Source organism: Brachionichthys hirsutus, chromosome 12, assembly GCF_040956055.1.
Source record: "Brachionichthys hirsutus isolate HB-005 chromosome 12, CSIRO-AGI_Bhir_v1, whole genome shotgun sequence".
Classification (NCBI taxonomy): Eukaryota; Metazoa; Chordata; class Actinopteri; order Lophiiformes; family Brachionichthyidae; genus Brachionichthys; species Brachionichthys hirsutus.
The window spans coordinates 9,090,294-9,104,989 of NC_090908.1; the positions used below are offsets into that span (position 1 = coordinate 9,090,294).

At 41.1% G+C, this 14,696-nt stretch overlaps 1 protein-coding gene across 1 annotated transcript; it reads right to left on the reverse strand.

Annotated features, from left to right (window-relative positions):
* Positions 1-49: 49 nt before the first annotated feature.
* On the reverse strand, positions 50-2,643 carry LOC137902679 (motor neuron and pancreas homeobox protein 1-like). Its single transcript, XM_068746765.1, is given in 4 exon segments — positions 50-394; positions 1,012-1,172; positions 2,212-2,481; positions 2,484-2,643. Coding segments are annotated over 4 exon segments (936 nt in total).
* Between the last annotated feature and the right edge of the window lie 12,053 nt (positions 2,644-14,696).

Sequence of the window (14,696 nt, forward strand, 5' to 3'; positions counted from 1 at the left end):
GAATACCAAATTTAAAAAGATAAGAGTGAAAGTACAATGAATTATATAACTATGGGAAAATACTACTACTACTACTACTACTTGTTATTGGCCCTCCTCCCTCCAGCTCCTCCTCTGAGTAAGAGCTGTAGTGGCCTGTCCCATGCCTTATGAAGCCCACAGAGTCTAAGGAAACCGGCCTCAGCACCTCGATCTCCTCTTTTTCATCTTCATCCTCCCCCTCTAGCTCCTCTTCATCCTCTAGGCTTGAGCTGTGTGAATCGCACTGAGGTTTGGAGCTAAAATCCATCCTAGTTATTTTCATGTCAGACTGTGGAGAGGCTGGGGTGGCTTGCTCCTTGGCTTTGCGACTTCTCTTCCATTTCATACGTCTGTTCTGGAACCAAATCTTAACCTGATGGAAGAAAACAGGAATCATAACAAATATATTTAGTTGTGTGGGCTTATAGGAAATGTTCTACCTGTATTACCGGTAGTGGTAAACTCACTAAATTTCACATATTTAACCTTTTTAATCTAGTTTATGTTGCCAAAATAATTCTTATTGGTCAAGATAAAAACTTGTCTATTATTTGCATATCTTAAATCATACTGCAAGAATTTAAAGAGGCCAAATCCCGTCAAATATTTTCTTTTCACCTGACATAATGACATTCTTTTAAATATCAGCTGGTAGAACTCACCATTTCAATATTATCCACAACCCACATGCCTTTTACAGACCAAGGAGGGGCTGACACATGAGCAGAAATGTGAGTGACGTCACTGTAACCTTGGGAGTTCAATCGGTTCCAGTTTGCAATGATGCTCAGAAGAGTTTTGTTTGAAAGGTTTTGACTTATACCATAAGTAATTTAAAGATGTGTATTAAATGTATTTCAAGGATTGACATTAAATAAAAGTGTGACTGTGGTCTCTAAAATGCAACAAAGCCCAACTTTACTACAGAGTATGGAGACAACACATATCAAAATGATGCAAAGCAACACATGCAGCCTCTGTCTCACTCACCTGAGTCTCAGTCAGCATGAGCGCTGTGGCCACCTCAAAGCGCTTAGGCCTCGACAGGTACTTGTTGAGCTTGAACTGGTTTTCTAATTCCAGCAGCTGCCGGCTGGTGAAAGCTGTCCTGGGTCTGCGACATTTCCCCAACAATCCGACCTGGGTCGGGACTGAGTGGGATGAGCAGAAGGAAAAAACAGAGAGAAAGATGAGTTAACATAAGAGCAACGTCATCTGTTTGTATGCATTATTTCAATTAAGAAAGAACGATAGAATCGGATGCATTCTATTTGGATAAATTCCCAATAATCCCGACACCTTCGAGTACGGGTTTTATTTAATTGCATGGACCGATCCTGGTCCGGCCTTGTGTATCTTTCTCTCTGTTAACGTTTATGGTGCGCAATGTGAGGTGGTGGTGAGAGAATATTGCTTTAGACGGGTAATAAACCATCAAAGAGGAGCATTATCTTAATGAAAACACTGTAAATGTTGTCATTTGATGAAGTAGTTGTCTATTTCAGGTGTTAACTCTGCTGGTCATGTTGCACATTATTTATGTTACAAGATATATAGTACCCACACAGGTGTTAATGCAGAAAACTAAAAACCTTTATTTTGATCATTTTGCATTTCTGTTATTCATTCTGTTTCTCTCTCGGCAGTGTGCGTGGTGGAGGACAGACACACCTGTGATCCATTGTCCCATCACCTGACTGCCTTTAAAATTGCTGCTCCCTTGTTCACCCTTCACCGGATTATTGCTTTGCCTCTCATGCCTTTCTGTGATGACCAGTGTTTTTTTGCTCCGTGATGCCAGTTTGTAATCTGCCTTATTAAAGTTTGTGTTTTTGGATGGTAATTATTCTGTCGGTGATTTTAGGTTTCTGGTTTGGCACTTCCCGTCTTGCTCAATTTGATATTTTTTGGGTTTTACGTTATTGAATACATTTTTGGGGTCCTCTTATACCTGCCACTTCCTTTTTGAGACTTATCCCTAAAAAATGTATTAACACAAAATAGTATTTGACATGCACACTGGAAAAAAAAGAGCTCAACATAAAAATATATATTTTTTTTAATTCTAATCTAAGATGAGTCTAACTATGGATCCAATATCCTGTATTATTATTAAGTTGATATGTAAATTAGTTTATGCTATTGTTTGACAAAAGAGAAGAAGTTTCTGACTGGAGGAGGTCCGCTCACCTCCGTACTCTCCCATTGTGGGCATCATGATCCCGGCTTTGATCCAGTGTTCCAGCGTGTGCGCCGCGGCCACGCTCGACCCCTTCACCTGCTCCGGGAACGGATGGACCAGCTGCGTGAATCCAGGATACATGAAGGCGTGGTGTTGGCCTCCGAGGGCCGCCAGGTGATACAGGGAGCCCGGGTGCATTCCTAGCAGACCCCCCTGGTGAAAAGCAGCGATTCCTGTTTGGGACACATTAAAAGGTTGCGCTTTTGACAGGAGTGGGGTGGAACTGGATGAGGGGAGGGCGTCTCTGAGTCGCAATATGATGCCGCACTGCCACTGTAGCATAACCCGGACGCGCCATCGCTGTCCGCCCGATGCGCCGCGCCGTGCGCCAGTAACGCGTCAATGCGAAAGTTTTTAGATTTCTCCATAGTGGTGGACATTCTGCGCCACTGCGTCACCAATCAACAACTGTCGGTCCAGAATCCCTTTTCAATAAAATAACCTATATTCTGTGAATACACTTCAAGCGAAACAGAAAGTCTCTCCTCTTGTTTAAAGACGCGTCTTCTTCTCTGATCTACTCCACGAGTCCTGTGCGTCAAACAAGAAGACCAGTCCCTCGGTCCAGCAGCGCTATAAAGTTTGCGCCGTTTTGATTGGCCAAAGCCTTCCAGCTCCGAGGAAGGGTGTACTCTTTCATTAGTGCGTTCATTCAATCCTACATCAGCAGAAGAGCCGAGGTGGGATTCTAGACCAATACAGGACAATTATACGCCTTTATATTTGTGCTGTTACAGTAACACACTAATAGGAAGTCATTTATTTATTTATTTATTTATTTATTTATTTATTTATTTCTTAACTATTTGGCATTTCAGCATCACATTATTCACGTCGCAGGTGTAATTGACTGGTGGTTTTCTCACACACACACACCGTTTCACATGCAACATAACACGGCAAGTGATGCATGTAACACACACACACACACATCATATTTCTTTTTTTTATTATTGTAATAGCACTTTAGCGAATTTTATCATTTACAACTAACTCTTCATTAAATTTTAGTAGCTGGTGGTGGTCAGAAACTCGTCCTTTCTTATCAGTGGTTGCTGCTATGATTAGCTTTCATCACCAGACCGGAGCAGATAAAGGGGCAGTAAAGTGACAGAGAGCAAACTCATTTTCGCTCCCTGCTGTAGAGCTCCAACATAATGTGGGTAGTTATGACAAAATCTTGTCATAAACTCTAAATGTATATTAAAGTACGTAAATAGTTAGATGTGCACATAATAAAGCCCATCGATGAAACAGCATGACATTCCTGCAACAATTTACTTCTACAAGCAAAGACTGATTCTGAACCATTCATCACTTTAAGGTCGATTTGAGGTTGATTTATTCAGTTCCACTTGAAGCTTGCATGCAGACTCTGCGACAGTTACACCTGCACCTGGTTTATGCAGGACTGATAAGAGACAGTCTGGTTAAAAAAAAAAAGTCTGCTCTCACTTCAAAGACAAACAACACCTGCTGAACTACACAGTTAAACTTAACGGCTTATAAATGCATGGTTGAGTGTGTGTGTGTGTGTGTGTGTGTGTGTGTGTGTATGCAGGCATGTCTGCAGCTCAGTTTTTTACCACCTTTCTATTTGTTTTGCCTTTTATTATTAAGAGAAAGTGATTCGATTTCAAATTAGAGGCTATCTCTGATGAAACAAAAACCGTGTTTGTTAAGTAATTAGGTTTGTTTAATATCATTAACGCTCTGTGAGCTCTTCTACTTTAGATTAAGGAAAGCGGGACATGATTTATCTCACCTTTTAATACAGTTCAGATAATACACTGTATAATGCCGGCGGTACCTGAGCATAAATATCACCGTTTGAGATAAGGCTCTGTCAACATAAGACACAGCTTTTGAAATTTCACACCTCCGAGAGCTATCATGTTGGTAATATAATCTAATTATGATTGACTGTCATTAGATTTCCATTTTAATAACCCTTAACAAAAGGGTCTTTGTTTTCAGGTAACCCACGACACAGCTTTTATCTGTTCACAAACAGATAGCAAGTCTGAACTTGATACTTTGCACATGTATGTCATCTATGAATAGAACGATCAGGTTTATTACGTTGACTCTATACTGAAGTAAACTGAAATGTTGTTCTTCAATGACGTTCCGTCATCTACGACAGGCTTAATTAACTGAGGGTAGCAGTGATGGAGCACATGAAGATGCTTCGGTTTGGCATGACATATTTACATTTTGCAAAAGGGGGATACGAGCTGAGATGAGGTTTCTCTAATTCCCTCAAAATCAAATGTCTTGTGGGTTGTGGCCATCTTTCACACAGACAGGAAAGACATGCGCATTTGCAAGCGCACATGGAAAAGTGCAACAATGCAGATCACAGAGTCAAAATGGACAAGAGCAAGTCTGGGGAACTCCGACCGACCACTCAGGCTGCAGCTCCTCTCTTCCCTTAGCAGTAAAAGAACCATTCAGGGTTCCTCTATTCACACACAAATGTAAAAGAGGTTAACCCATTGGACGATTGTCTCGGACCTCTTTAGTTAAGAGGAATAAAAGGTTACATCATTGTCGAATGGTGCACAGGAATATGGCAGCGGTAGAGGCAGAGGCTTAAACCCAAAGCGATTTTATGATAAGAGCATTTTTATTAAACACATGAACTGCAGTGAAATAATAAAAAAGTTGCCATATAGTAAAGACATTTTAAATTGACAACAGTGCTGACCCGATGAGTTGAGAACATGGCATAGTTTAATTATTCTTTATAAATTAAATAGTCAAAAAAACAAAACATTTTTTTTGCCATGGTGAACACAGAAACGCGCCTACTTAGCACATGTGAATGACATTGTTTAACAGGGCGTTCTTAAGTAATGCATGATCATGTATCCCAGGAGACTCTGAGGTTATAAGAACATCCCCCCCAACTCCCCATCAGATAGAGTACAATAGAGCTTGTTGTTCTGCTGCTGTCTGTGTCCTATTGTGGTTTAAAGTCTAATATCTGCTTTTGGTTTCTATTGTTGCGCATCTATTGCCATGTCCCAGTTCAGCTCTGATTGGTCTAATGGGCCGTAGGGGAATAGAACACTTCCTGGTTGAGCTCGGGTGGGTGTTCGGGGGTTGCAAGGTTCAACATCGTTCAAAACGAGTTGATTAATGATGGCTGTCGCAACTGAGACCAGGCCATAATGAAGAGGACAAGGGGGGGAGGACCGGAGGAGGGACAAGAAGGGAGGCAGGAGGAGGAGGAGAGCCGAGATTGTATGATTACTACTTAGCACAGTAAACAGTGGGATGAGATGAGCCTTCGGGGGTAGAAGGAGAAGAGGCATATAGCTCATTATCGCTGAACAGAGGTCTGTGAATGTGGGGAGGGGACAGACACACGTAGAGCCGGTTGACACAAAAAGACGAGGCCTGCAGAGTGGTCGCAGTCAAACATCTGTTGCTCCGTGGGACAGCCAGACTGCTGCAGAGTAATCTAAGCCCAAATATGTTCTTGCTATTACACAAAGACATAGTCGCTGCCAATGTGTTGAAAGCCCTCTGCAAATGCATTTTCTTCCATAATTGAGAAGATCACTTCTGTGGATGCCCCCCCCCCGCGCTCTCAAACACCCACATGTCGAACGCACTGGTGCTTCAGTCCTTGGAAATAAATGATGTTATTAAGAGTTAAATATCTCATATCCTTCCTAGAGAGAATTAAGTTAAGACATAAACAAAATGTCATGAATTGTTCAATTTGTTGTATCATTTAGGTAATTTTGGCATATTATTAATTGCATATTGTACAGATGGTGAATTTCTAATACCAATATGATAATTATTGTGCGTCTGGTAACACTGTCTGGTTTCCTGGGTGAAAGTCGTGAGTGTGATCAACCATTCAATGCAACATTTGCTCACTTTGTAAATAATATTGACATGATGCGCTTCCATTGGTGGCATGTTAAAATCAGGTACAAAGGAAGGTACAAAATACATTGTTAACACTTTTCTTCGTTGGTATTTTTTTACTTGAACGTTCCCTGTTTGCTTCGTTCCTGTACATCTTTTATGTGACCATTACTCCTGCTAGTTTTAATCCAGTCCCCATCATTCCGTCCACGCCCCTCCACTCTGTCAGAGTGAGGATAGTTCAATTAGCCTCGTGGTCCAAAGACACCAATTCATATCGGCAGATTTAATCAGACCAGTACGCGCATGTGTTTGCATGTAGGTGCATGTTTGTGTGCAAAGGTTAGGGTTAGGTGATGAAATGAAACACAATTCTTCCATCACCACTGTCATAACGTCTCTCCTCTCTGCTTTTACTCATCTTCTTCTCCCCTCTTCGCTCCAGCACAGGATGACTTCGGATGAAAAACAGCAATGTTGTAGTATGTGTGGAAGATTAAACACTAAAAGGCTGCAGGGGGAGGAAGGTGAGCGAAGGTGAGCGTATCCAGATTGCATCGTCGTATACGCTTCAGCATTAGTTTCCATGCACTCAAATAACCTGCATGATAATTTATAGCTTTAAAGCAATTTGGATAAAAGATGAAATAAGCAATATTCCTGACACATGTCCTGCGCCATGATAACTTTATTTGTGGCTTTGATTGAGATGCTTGGTACTTGTCTCATTTTTTCATGTCATAATTTTTCACCTGATGATACCAGACATTAGAAAAAAAGTCAGTTCACTTCCCCAACAGATGATATTTAAAATGCCTTAGAAGTATAAGCATAGAATATTGCAAAGTCGCTCAAAAATAAAGTTTTTGTAGTTCACTGGGATAAATATTTGATGTGTTTATTTATCATCTTGTTCTGTTAGAGAGGCTATCCAGCGGTTAACAGGGGGATTAGCTCTGCTTTAATTGGCCCCTTTCACAGAGGAGGGACTGACATGCTGAGAGGAGGAGATCATCTATTTGATGTATGTTGTCACACTGACGATGAGATTTCGTTTCCCTAATTGGTCACCCCTCCCTCACAATGCCCCTTACTTTACCTATACCCCCATGCATGTTTGGTTCTACCTTCTGCTTCTCTTCTCTGTTTCTACCCTCCCATTGCTCCCATCCCAGATGTTACTTGTCGAAAAGGCAAGTCTGAACAATTTAATCAGCTACGCCGGCGTGATGATGACTCATTATTTCACTCTTTCAGTCTGGACTAATTAAAAGTTGTTTGTCCACCTCGCTTTGACAGCCTAAGTCCAGTTTAGTTTGGGATCTTCATCGGTTTCAGATGAGCTTTGCATGGATTGCTGGATTGATATGAAAATTGGATAAGCAGGCTTATTGGAGAAGGAGCCAGCCCGATTGAGTTCAGAATGGGGGGAAAGGTCTACCTTTTAGTTCAGCTCATTCCTGCTACTTTTAGATGAAATAAGAAGCAGGACTGGAGTGCAAAATAAAAACAGGGGGGAATGGAAGGGAAGAAGAACAACTGATGATTGTTTTCAGGTCTCGGATGTTGGGCTGGTTCATGTGATCACAGACATGTTTGCTCAGCGGTCAGTTACTTGATGTGTGTGCAACTATTGGCTTGTCCTTATCTGTTCCACAGCTGCTTTTGTTCACATGCACATGCAGTCCTTCACACGTCTGGACACATTACAGCCAATGATAATTTATAGTTGCACTTGGTTCAAGCAACAAAGGTTTACCCATTTCTTCTTTTTCGTACAGTCAATCAAACCTTTGCAACATAGGATGGGGGGATTTTTCCTTGAGCGGTTTGACAATATTTCTGTTGGTTGATATTACCAGTTTTCGCAAGCCTTTTCCTCTGTGGTAGTAAAAATCTTTCCAAACAAATGACCAGTTTTCAATTTGATAAAAAAAAAAACCCAAAATAAATAAATAAATAAATAAAAAAGGAATCAATTAAACTCATTCATCCCTTTGCCAATATCATTTTTTTCTTTTAACCTTAATCTTGTAAACAACCATGAAATAAAGATGTGCCTTTTGATATCGTGAACGTTTTAGAAATGCCTTAGTCTTTTTCCAAAAATGTTTGAACTTAGTTACAATTGAGGGCATTGGTCAGTGGCCCATACATGCAAAACGTGTGACATCTACCAGTTCCAGCTGTCACAAGAACAACAGGACCCGAGAGAGAGGGGAACACTTGTGTAAATTTAGATAGGGATCTAATACGAGGAAACGAGGGCAGAGCGGGAATAGAGCCTGGGTCCAGGGACGAGTTCCAAGGAAGGGGAAAGGCAACTGGAGCCCAAATGGGGAGATTGTACATGAGAGGCAGGATCCAGTGAGCAGAGGCATGGCAGCGACAGGGGAAGCATGCAAAACTAGAGGAGACAGTGGTTAAACTCACCTTCTGTCCTCACAAGAGCAAAAAACACAAGTGCCCAGAATCCACAACTGGGCCCCGCCTCTCCCACCTGGGAGTAGAGACATGGGGGCGGAGACAAGACAAACACGGAAACTCAGGGAGTTGTCCTACTTTGTTTTCAGTGACAATATGATGTTTGTTATGATTCAAAAGTGAACAAAACTAAATATTATGTCCCTAATAAACATCATTGTGAGCATGTAAAGTAAAGCAACGCTAAAGTAGAGCTTTAGAGCTGCTGTATAGCTGCAGGCATTTTAGTGAAAGTTCATGAAAGTTTTTTATTTATTTATGAAAATGGAGAATATGAGTGAAACCCAACACAGATCTGTCAAATCTCTTAGAATAACATTTCACCCCAATATGAAACTATTTTCTCTTATCCATTGTTTTGTTGCGAGTTGCTTATTTTCAGGGACATGACTAGTTAACTGCCTGCTCTTAAATTTAATGAAACTATTTGCCAGCTTGTTCATGGTGCTTAGCAAACTCAGTGTCTATAAACTTTGACTTGCCTTAAAGGTTAATCAGTCTGGATTGAATATACTGCACACATATAGGAGGTCGCTGAAGTGATCCTTCCCTGCTTCATCCACAGATGGTGCAGCAGAAGCCCGTTTCACAATCACAAACTCCCCCCCCCCCCTCCTCCCCTCCATTCTTGCCTTTTGACGTGATAATGGCTACAAATTGATGAAGCCATTGAGGGTTCTGGTGACACAAGGGTGAGTGGGGACACAAGCTCTCCACCACCCAGTAACAGTCATTAATCAGACCCCCCCCCCCCCCCCCAGACTGCCTGATTCATTGCCAGGGGCAGTAAAGTAGTGCTGAGTGTTTGCCTCCGTCTGCTGGCGTCCATCCCTGTCTGCCTTTAGTTCTAACCTATATCTGTATACTCATTCTCTGTTTCTGTGTCTGCATGTAGAGCCATGATAGAAAGCTGAAAAGGCTGATTAAAGAAAAAAAAAAAATCCACCTATATTCATGGTCAAATATTAATTTATGCCATTTGTAGAAATGTCCTTGGAAATGTGTTATGAATCCAAACTGAAATTAGTTTTTTATAACAGTGCATAAGGAAAGAACAGTGATGCACAACCATCAATATTAACCTTCGTTACTGTGCATTTAATGAACACGAAATCAATTTCCTCCAAACTACATCTACTCTGCTTCCGGTCTTGAAAGTGTAGATTTATCCCAAAGTAAATCAGAAGGTCAGTGGCCGACATCTAAACTCCCTGACTCAATAACGAAATCAGGCTTGATGCCGTGACAACGCAATACAGTCAATTGGGTTAACTAACCTTTGCTGCACAAAGTGCAACGTGTTTGTAACAGTGGATGTTTGAGGGCAGAAAAATACTTCAGATGTTAGATGTCCCTGCAGGCAGGGGAAAAAGTCACATTGGTACGGCTCATGGTCTAACATTTTACAACTCTGATTATATGAAGAAGAAGAAAAAAAAAAAAGGTTGGGAGAAGGAGAAATGTGGGGGAGGGGCGGGTTGATGTGTTGCATTTAAATTCATTAGTTCACACTGAACTTTGATCTTGTTGACTCTTGATGGCAGTAAATTTTGTAGTTGGAAATACACCAATGGATATCGTCCAGGGGCATAAAAATCACAGCTTCCTGGTTTTAATATCCTTTGGTTTATTTTGGGCTGCTGCAGGGGAGATAAAGTCTTAGCTTGGCGTTTTATCTCAGCCAGCAAAGGACAAAGGAGGCTTTTTGATTTCGACAAATATTGCTGAGATTTTGTTGAGGGGTGAATCTTTAGGAGGTGTTGGTTAAAGATTAAAGGTGCAGATCCCAGATCACTTTCATTCTTTCTTCTTGTGATTACTTATATCAAGAAAACATTTTAATTGGTCTATTAAGATGAATTAAAATGAAAAACGCCCTGCTATGGACATGTGACGCTGAATTAGGGACAAGAGACGCGACACTGCCGCCACAGTGTGGCTGAGATCAAGCAGATTCAGAGTCATTTAAACATATTCACGTACAGTGTCTTTCAGAGGTTAAAACATGCATCTAGATGGGAAATAGATACACTTTTCTTGAAAGAGAAGCAGGTCAAATATGCAGGGCCTGCTCTGGTAATCTAAAACATAATAAAAGCATGAAGAAAAATCACGGATACATGTTAATAAATGCAAAAAAAAATTACATTGACTCAAATAGGCCTGGGTTCTGGGTTTAAGGCTTCACAGCCTAATTTGCGTAATGGCCAGTTGTTGAAGGACTTCTAGGCCACAAGCATCTTCTTCAAGAGCAACTGCAAATGCAACGAGCTGAATTGACTGACCTCTAGTGTCTTGTGGAAGACACTAGCGCTCCATCATCCAGTTTAACTTGAGGAGCAAAGGGTTCTAAAACTCAGTCAATGCTCAACAAAATTATGTATATTATGTAAATGTAGTTCATTGATTTTTAACAGGAACAGTGTTGCCCACGGGGGATTGATAGACTGCGTGTCCAGAACAGAATAACCGATCGCCACCAGCACAATCAGCGCCGCACATTATCGGACACAACACTCCTGTTTATCTTCAGTGCTGCCATCAGGTGAATTATTACATCTCCCCCATCTGTCAAGAAACACAGCACTTATCAAAAACAGCTTTTATCCCAAGGTCTCAGTTCAGAGCCTTATTGTCCCTCATGGGTAAATTTGGTTTGCAGCAGAGGTCAACAACAATGGTAACACAACAGGTATGGTCTTCTCAACAATCGGGGAGAACTAATAATCACACCATTTATTATTTTTAATTTAACCCTATTTTTTCCTTGCGGATGTTTAGATATTTATTTCATTGTTTTCTGTGTGGAAGTTTGTGTGAGGAGAGCCGAAACTATTCTTTATTAATAATAGCTATCGAGTGTGGCTTTTACAGCAGGGACTGTATCCTAGAACCAGGATGTGGAGCATGCGCAGTGGCAAGTACGGCAACTGGTGTAGGACACACATCATAATACACACACAATCATTAAGCTGGAATGAGCTTCATTTTCCTTTTAATAGTGTTTGCGTGATGTGACACTGTGTGTTAGCGTGGTGTGTATTCAGTCTAGTATTACTCCTAGTGATGGAGGCAGCTGGCACTTTGGAATCATCTTGATTAACATTTAATTGCACTCCACCCTTTCCTATGGAATATTACAGTTCCATTTTAGCATCTTGAAGAAATGGTCCTATTAGATTCCAACACATCAGTCTGCACCATCAGCAAGAAAAAAAAAATCCTTGAAATAATTAAATAACTGATGAGATATTTATTTTAAAAAGTGAATTACATACTTTGCAGTACACTTATACAAATTACGTGTATTTTCTAATGTATTTATTGCCAGCAGCATTGAGTTCTCTGCAGCTCAGATTGGATAGGAAATCCCAATTCTCCAGGCCATCCAGTTGTTTGCAAACTATTCTTGTCTGGTCAATATAAGCCACAGCAACATTCTGCATGGAAACTGAACAATGCATTTTGGAAATGGTTTAGTGTACGCTCTTTTCTTCATTTATTCTCAAATGTAGGACGGAAGTCGGCTATATATTGACATAACCCTTAAGAAACGGACCTTTTAATTAATTTTCATGACGTTCCAAATTTCAAATAATATTTTTTCAATGCTATTCGGTTGATTTGGATCAGTAAAATGACTACAGTTGTTGCTCCTCTGGGGTTATGTCTTTTTATCTTGTAATACCGCTGGCATCCAATAGAGCCCGCTAAAGACTGTCTGATCACAGACCAAAAGGACCATGTTTCGAAATTCTAATTAACCCAGACAGTGTGAGATGGGTTACACACACACGCTTCTTGTGACCAGTGCCAGATTGCATTAGTTTACTTCACATTACCATTTATTTCCACAAGCCACATTGTTGGGCTGATTTTCTACAGCTTTTGCAGGAGAAGGGATTTTACATTTAACAATTCCTATGCACTCCCAGTGAGGGTTGGTTTTCCACTGAGAGGTTGAGGCTCCTCCTTCCTTTCCCAGCCTGCAGAATGGTGGGAACCGGGTACTGGGTAGCCCAAAATGGTATACTATTTTTACCACTTGGTCCACAATCTGAGCGCTGCTCCCTCGGGACCTGCAGCCGGCAACTCACCCCAAGCCGCGGAGTTTAACCCTAGGACAACTCTCCCCGGAGGTGATGGAAAACATCTGGCCAGCTGTTTGACTCTGGCTGCCCAACCTCAGAGCTGCTAAGCCCAATTAGGCTTTTCAGAAACTGGACAGTCTCCTGTTAATACCGACATCCTCTCACAGGAATATGTTAACAAACTGGATCTATATGAAAGCAAGTTTTCTGGATTGCTGGTGCAGCAATGCTGTAATTAATGTAACAGAAGCATTAAAACACATCCCACAGAATGCCAGAACAAACACTTTATTACTGATTTTATTTAATTAAAAAAAATATTACACTGAGTTCTACTGAAACATTTCCATCTCCTCTCAGGTTAGGTTAACATCAGGCACACACGGATGAAGATAATTTAGCTATTGTTCAAATACGGAAAAATTGTGCTTCCACGGAAGAGAAAACATCCAAACCATTCATCTTAATTATTCCCCATGTCACATCGGACATAAACAAATACTACATAGTTCAAAGACAACTTGCAAAACAAGGTACCCTGGATTTCAGACGGCAGCAATGCCAACCTCGGCTGTGTTAAATCCCCTTAAAGTCACCAGCCACCATCCGGCAGAAAATTACCTACAGGATCTTTACTAGAAGTACGTCCAAATAGATTATGCATGAAAATAGAGCACTGAAAAATCTAATCTGTCATGTGTGTACCCCAATTTGTATGTGAGAAAACAAATAAGCTGTAAAAGTTAGAGTTGACTTCAGAATTGACAGTCATCTCTGCATGATATTTGGTATTGCCCTCTTGAAAATACAGATCAAGTCAGAGTAAATAAAGCACTACAATAAGCCCAGCTGTACTGGAGAGAAGCAGCTACTTCACAAACACAGCAAGTAAAATCAGATTACAACAGAAACCCCTTTGTCCATGCCAGGGCTGAAGCCTATAGAGCCTTATGGTACAGTGACGCGATCATTGGCGAGTAGACAGTCAGCAAAGTTTAATTTATTGCACACGGAAAATCAATATTTAAGGGTTTCTCTTGAGCTGGTGAAGACACTGTGAAAGGCAGGGGAGGAATTATTCCACTGGAAACGCCATCCTGAATTGGTCAATTTCCTTTTTTTTTTTAGCAAGTCCCTCAAACAGACAAGGATTCAATTTTAGGCTCATTATTTTTAGATATAAATAAAAGTCTTGCCGGAAGAAAACGAATTACACTGCGCTTGGAGAGGAAGAGGAAGGTGATCGCGTGTTAACTGCCGTCATAGGTTGGACAAATGCTTGGTGATGACATCAATGCTCGGATTTGACAAGTCATCCTCTTCATTGGCACAAAGGATACCGGTTACGTTGTAAAATACATTTATCGTCCCAGCTGATCACTTTTTTCAGAGAAAAAAATATATGTATTAAAAATACAACATACAATCAAAGCCATTTTCAGGTCATCCTCATTTGGTTGCAGGCAAGTGAAAACAAGTGCAGTATTTAAGTTCATCAGAGAAATCTAAAGGACGAGCCCAGCCCAAAAGTTCCCCGATCCTTTCAAATCCAAGCCAGGGCCACTTAGAAACAGATGAATCGAGGCCATTTGAGGCAGGAGCACGTCACTCGATTATTTTAACACTTTCTCTGAAGACTAACTTGACGCAGAACAAGCCAGAACAATCATTGAGCAATGCCCCGAACGGAATAGAAAAGTCTCTTGTGCTCCTCCACTGCTTTTTTTTCTCCCCCTCTTCAAACTCTTACAGACCAGATTAAAGAAAAAACACCAGTGAAACAGGACACCAGATTTCTGTGGCATGCAACCCAGATAAGGGCTTTCTTTGCCCCCAAAAAGTGGCATGTGGTTACAAGCTATAGTGCTGCCATAGGAAGTTCCATTAGAGACCAAAAGAGAGAAACACAACAAGCCAATCTTTTTTGCACTCGTTTTTTTGGGGGGGGGGGGGAGGGGGCGCAGGAAGGG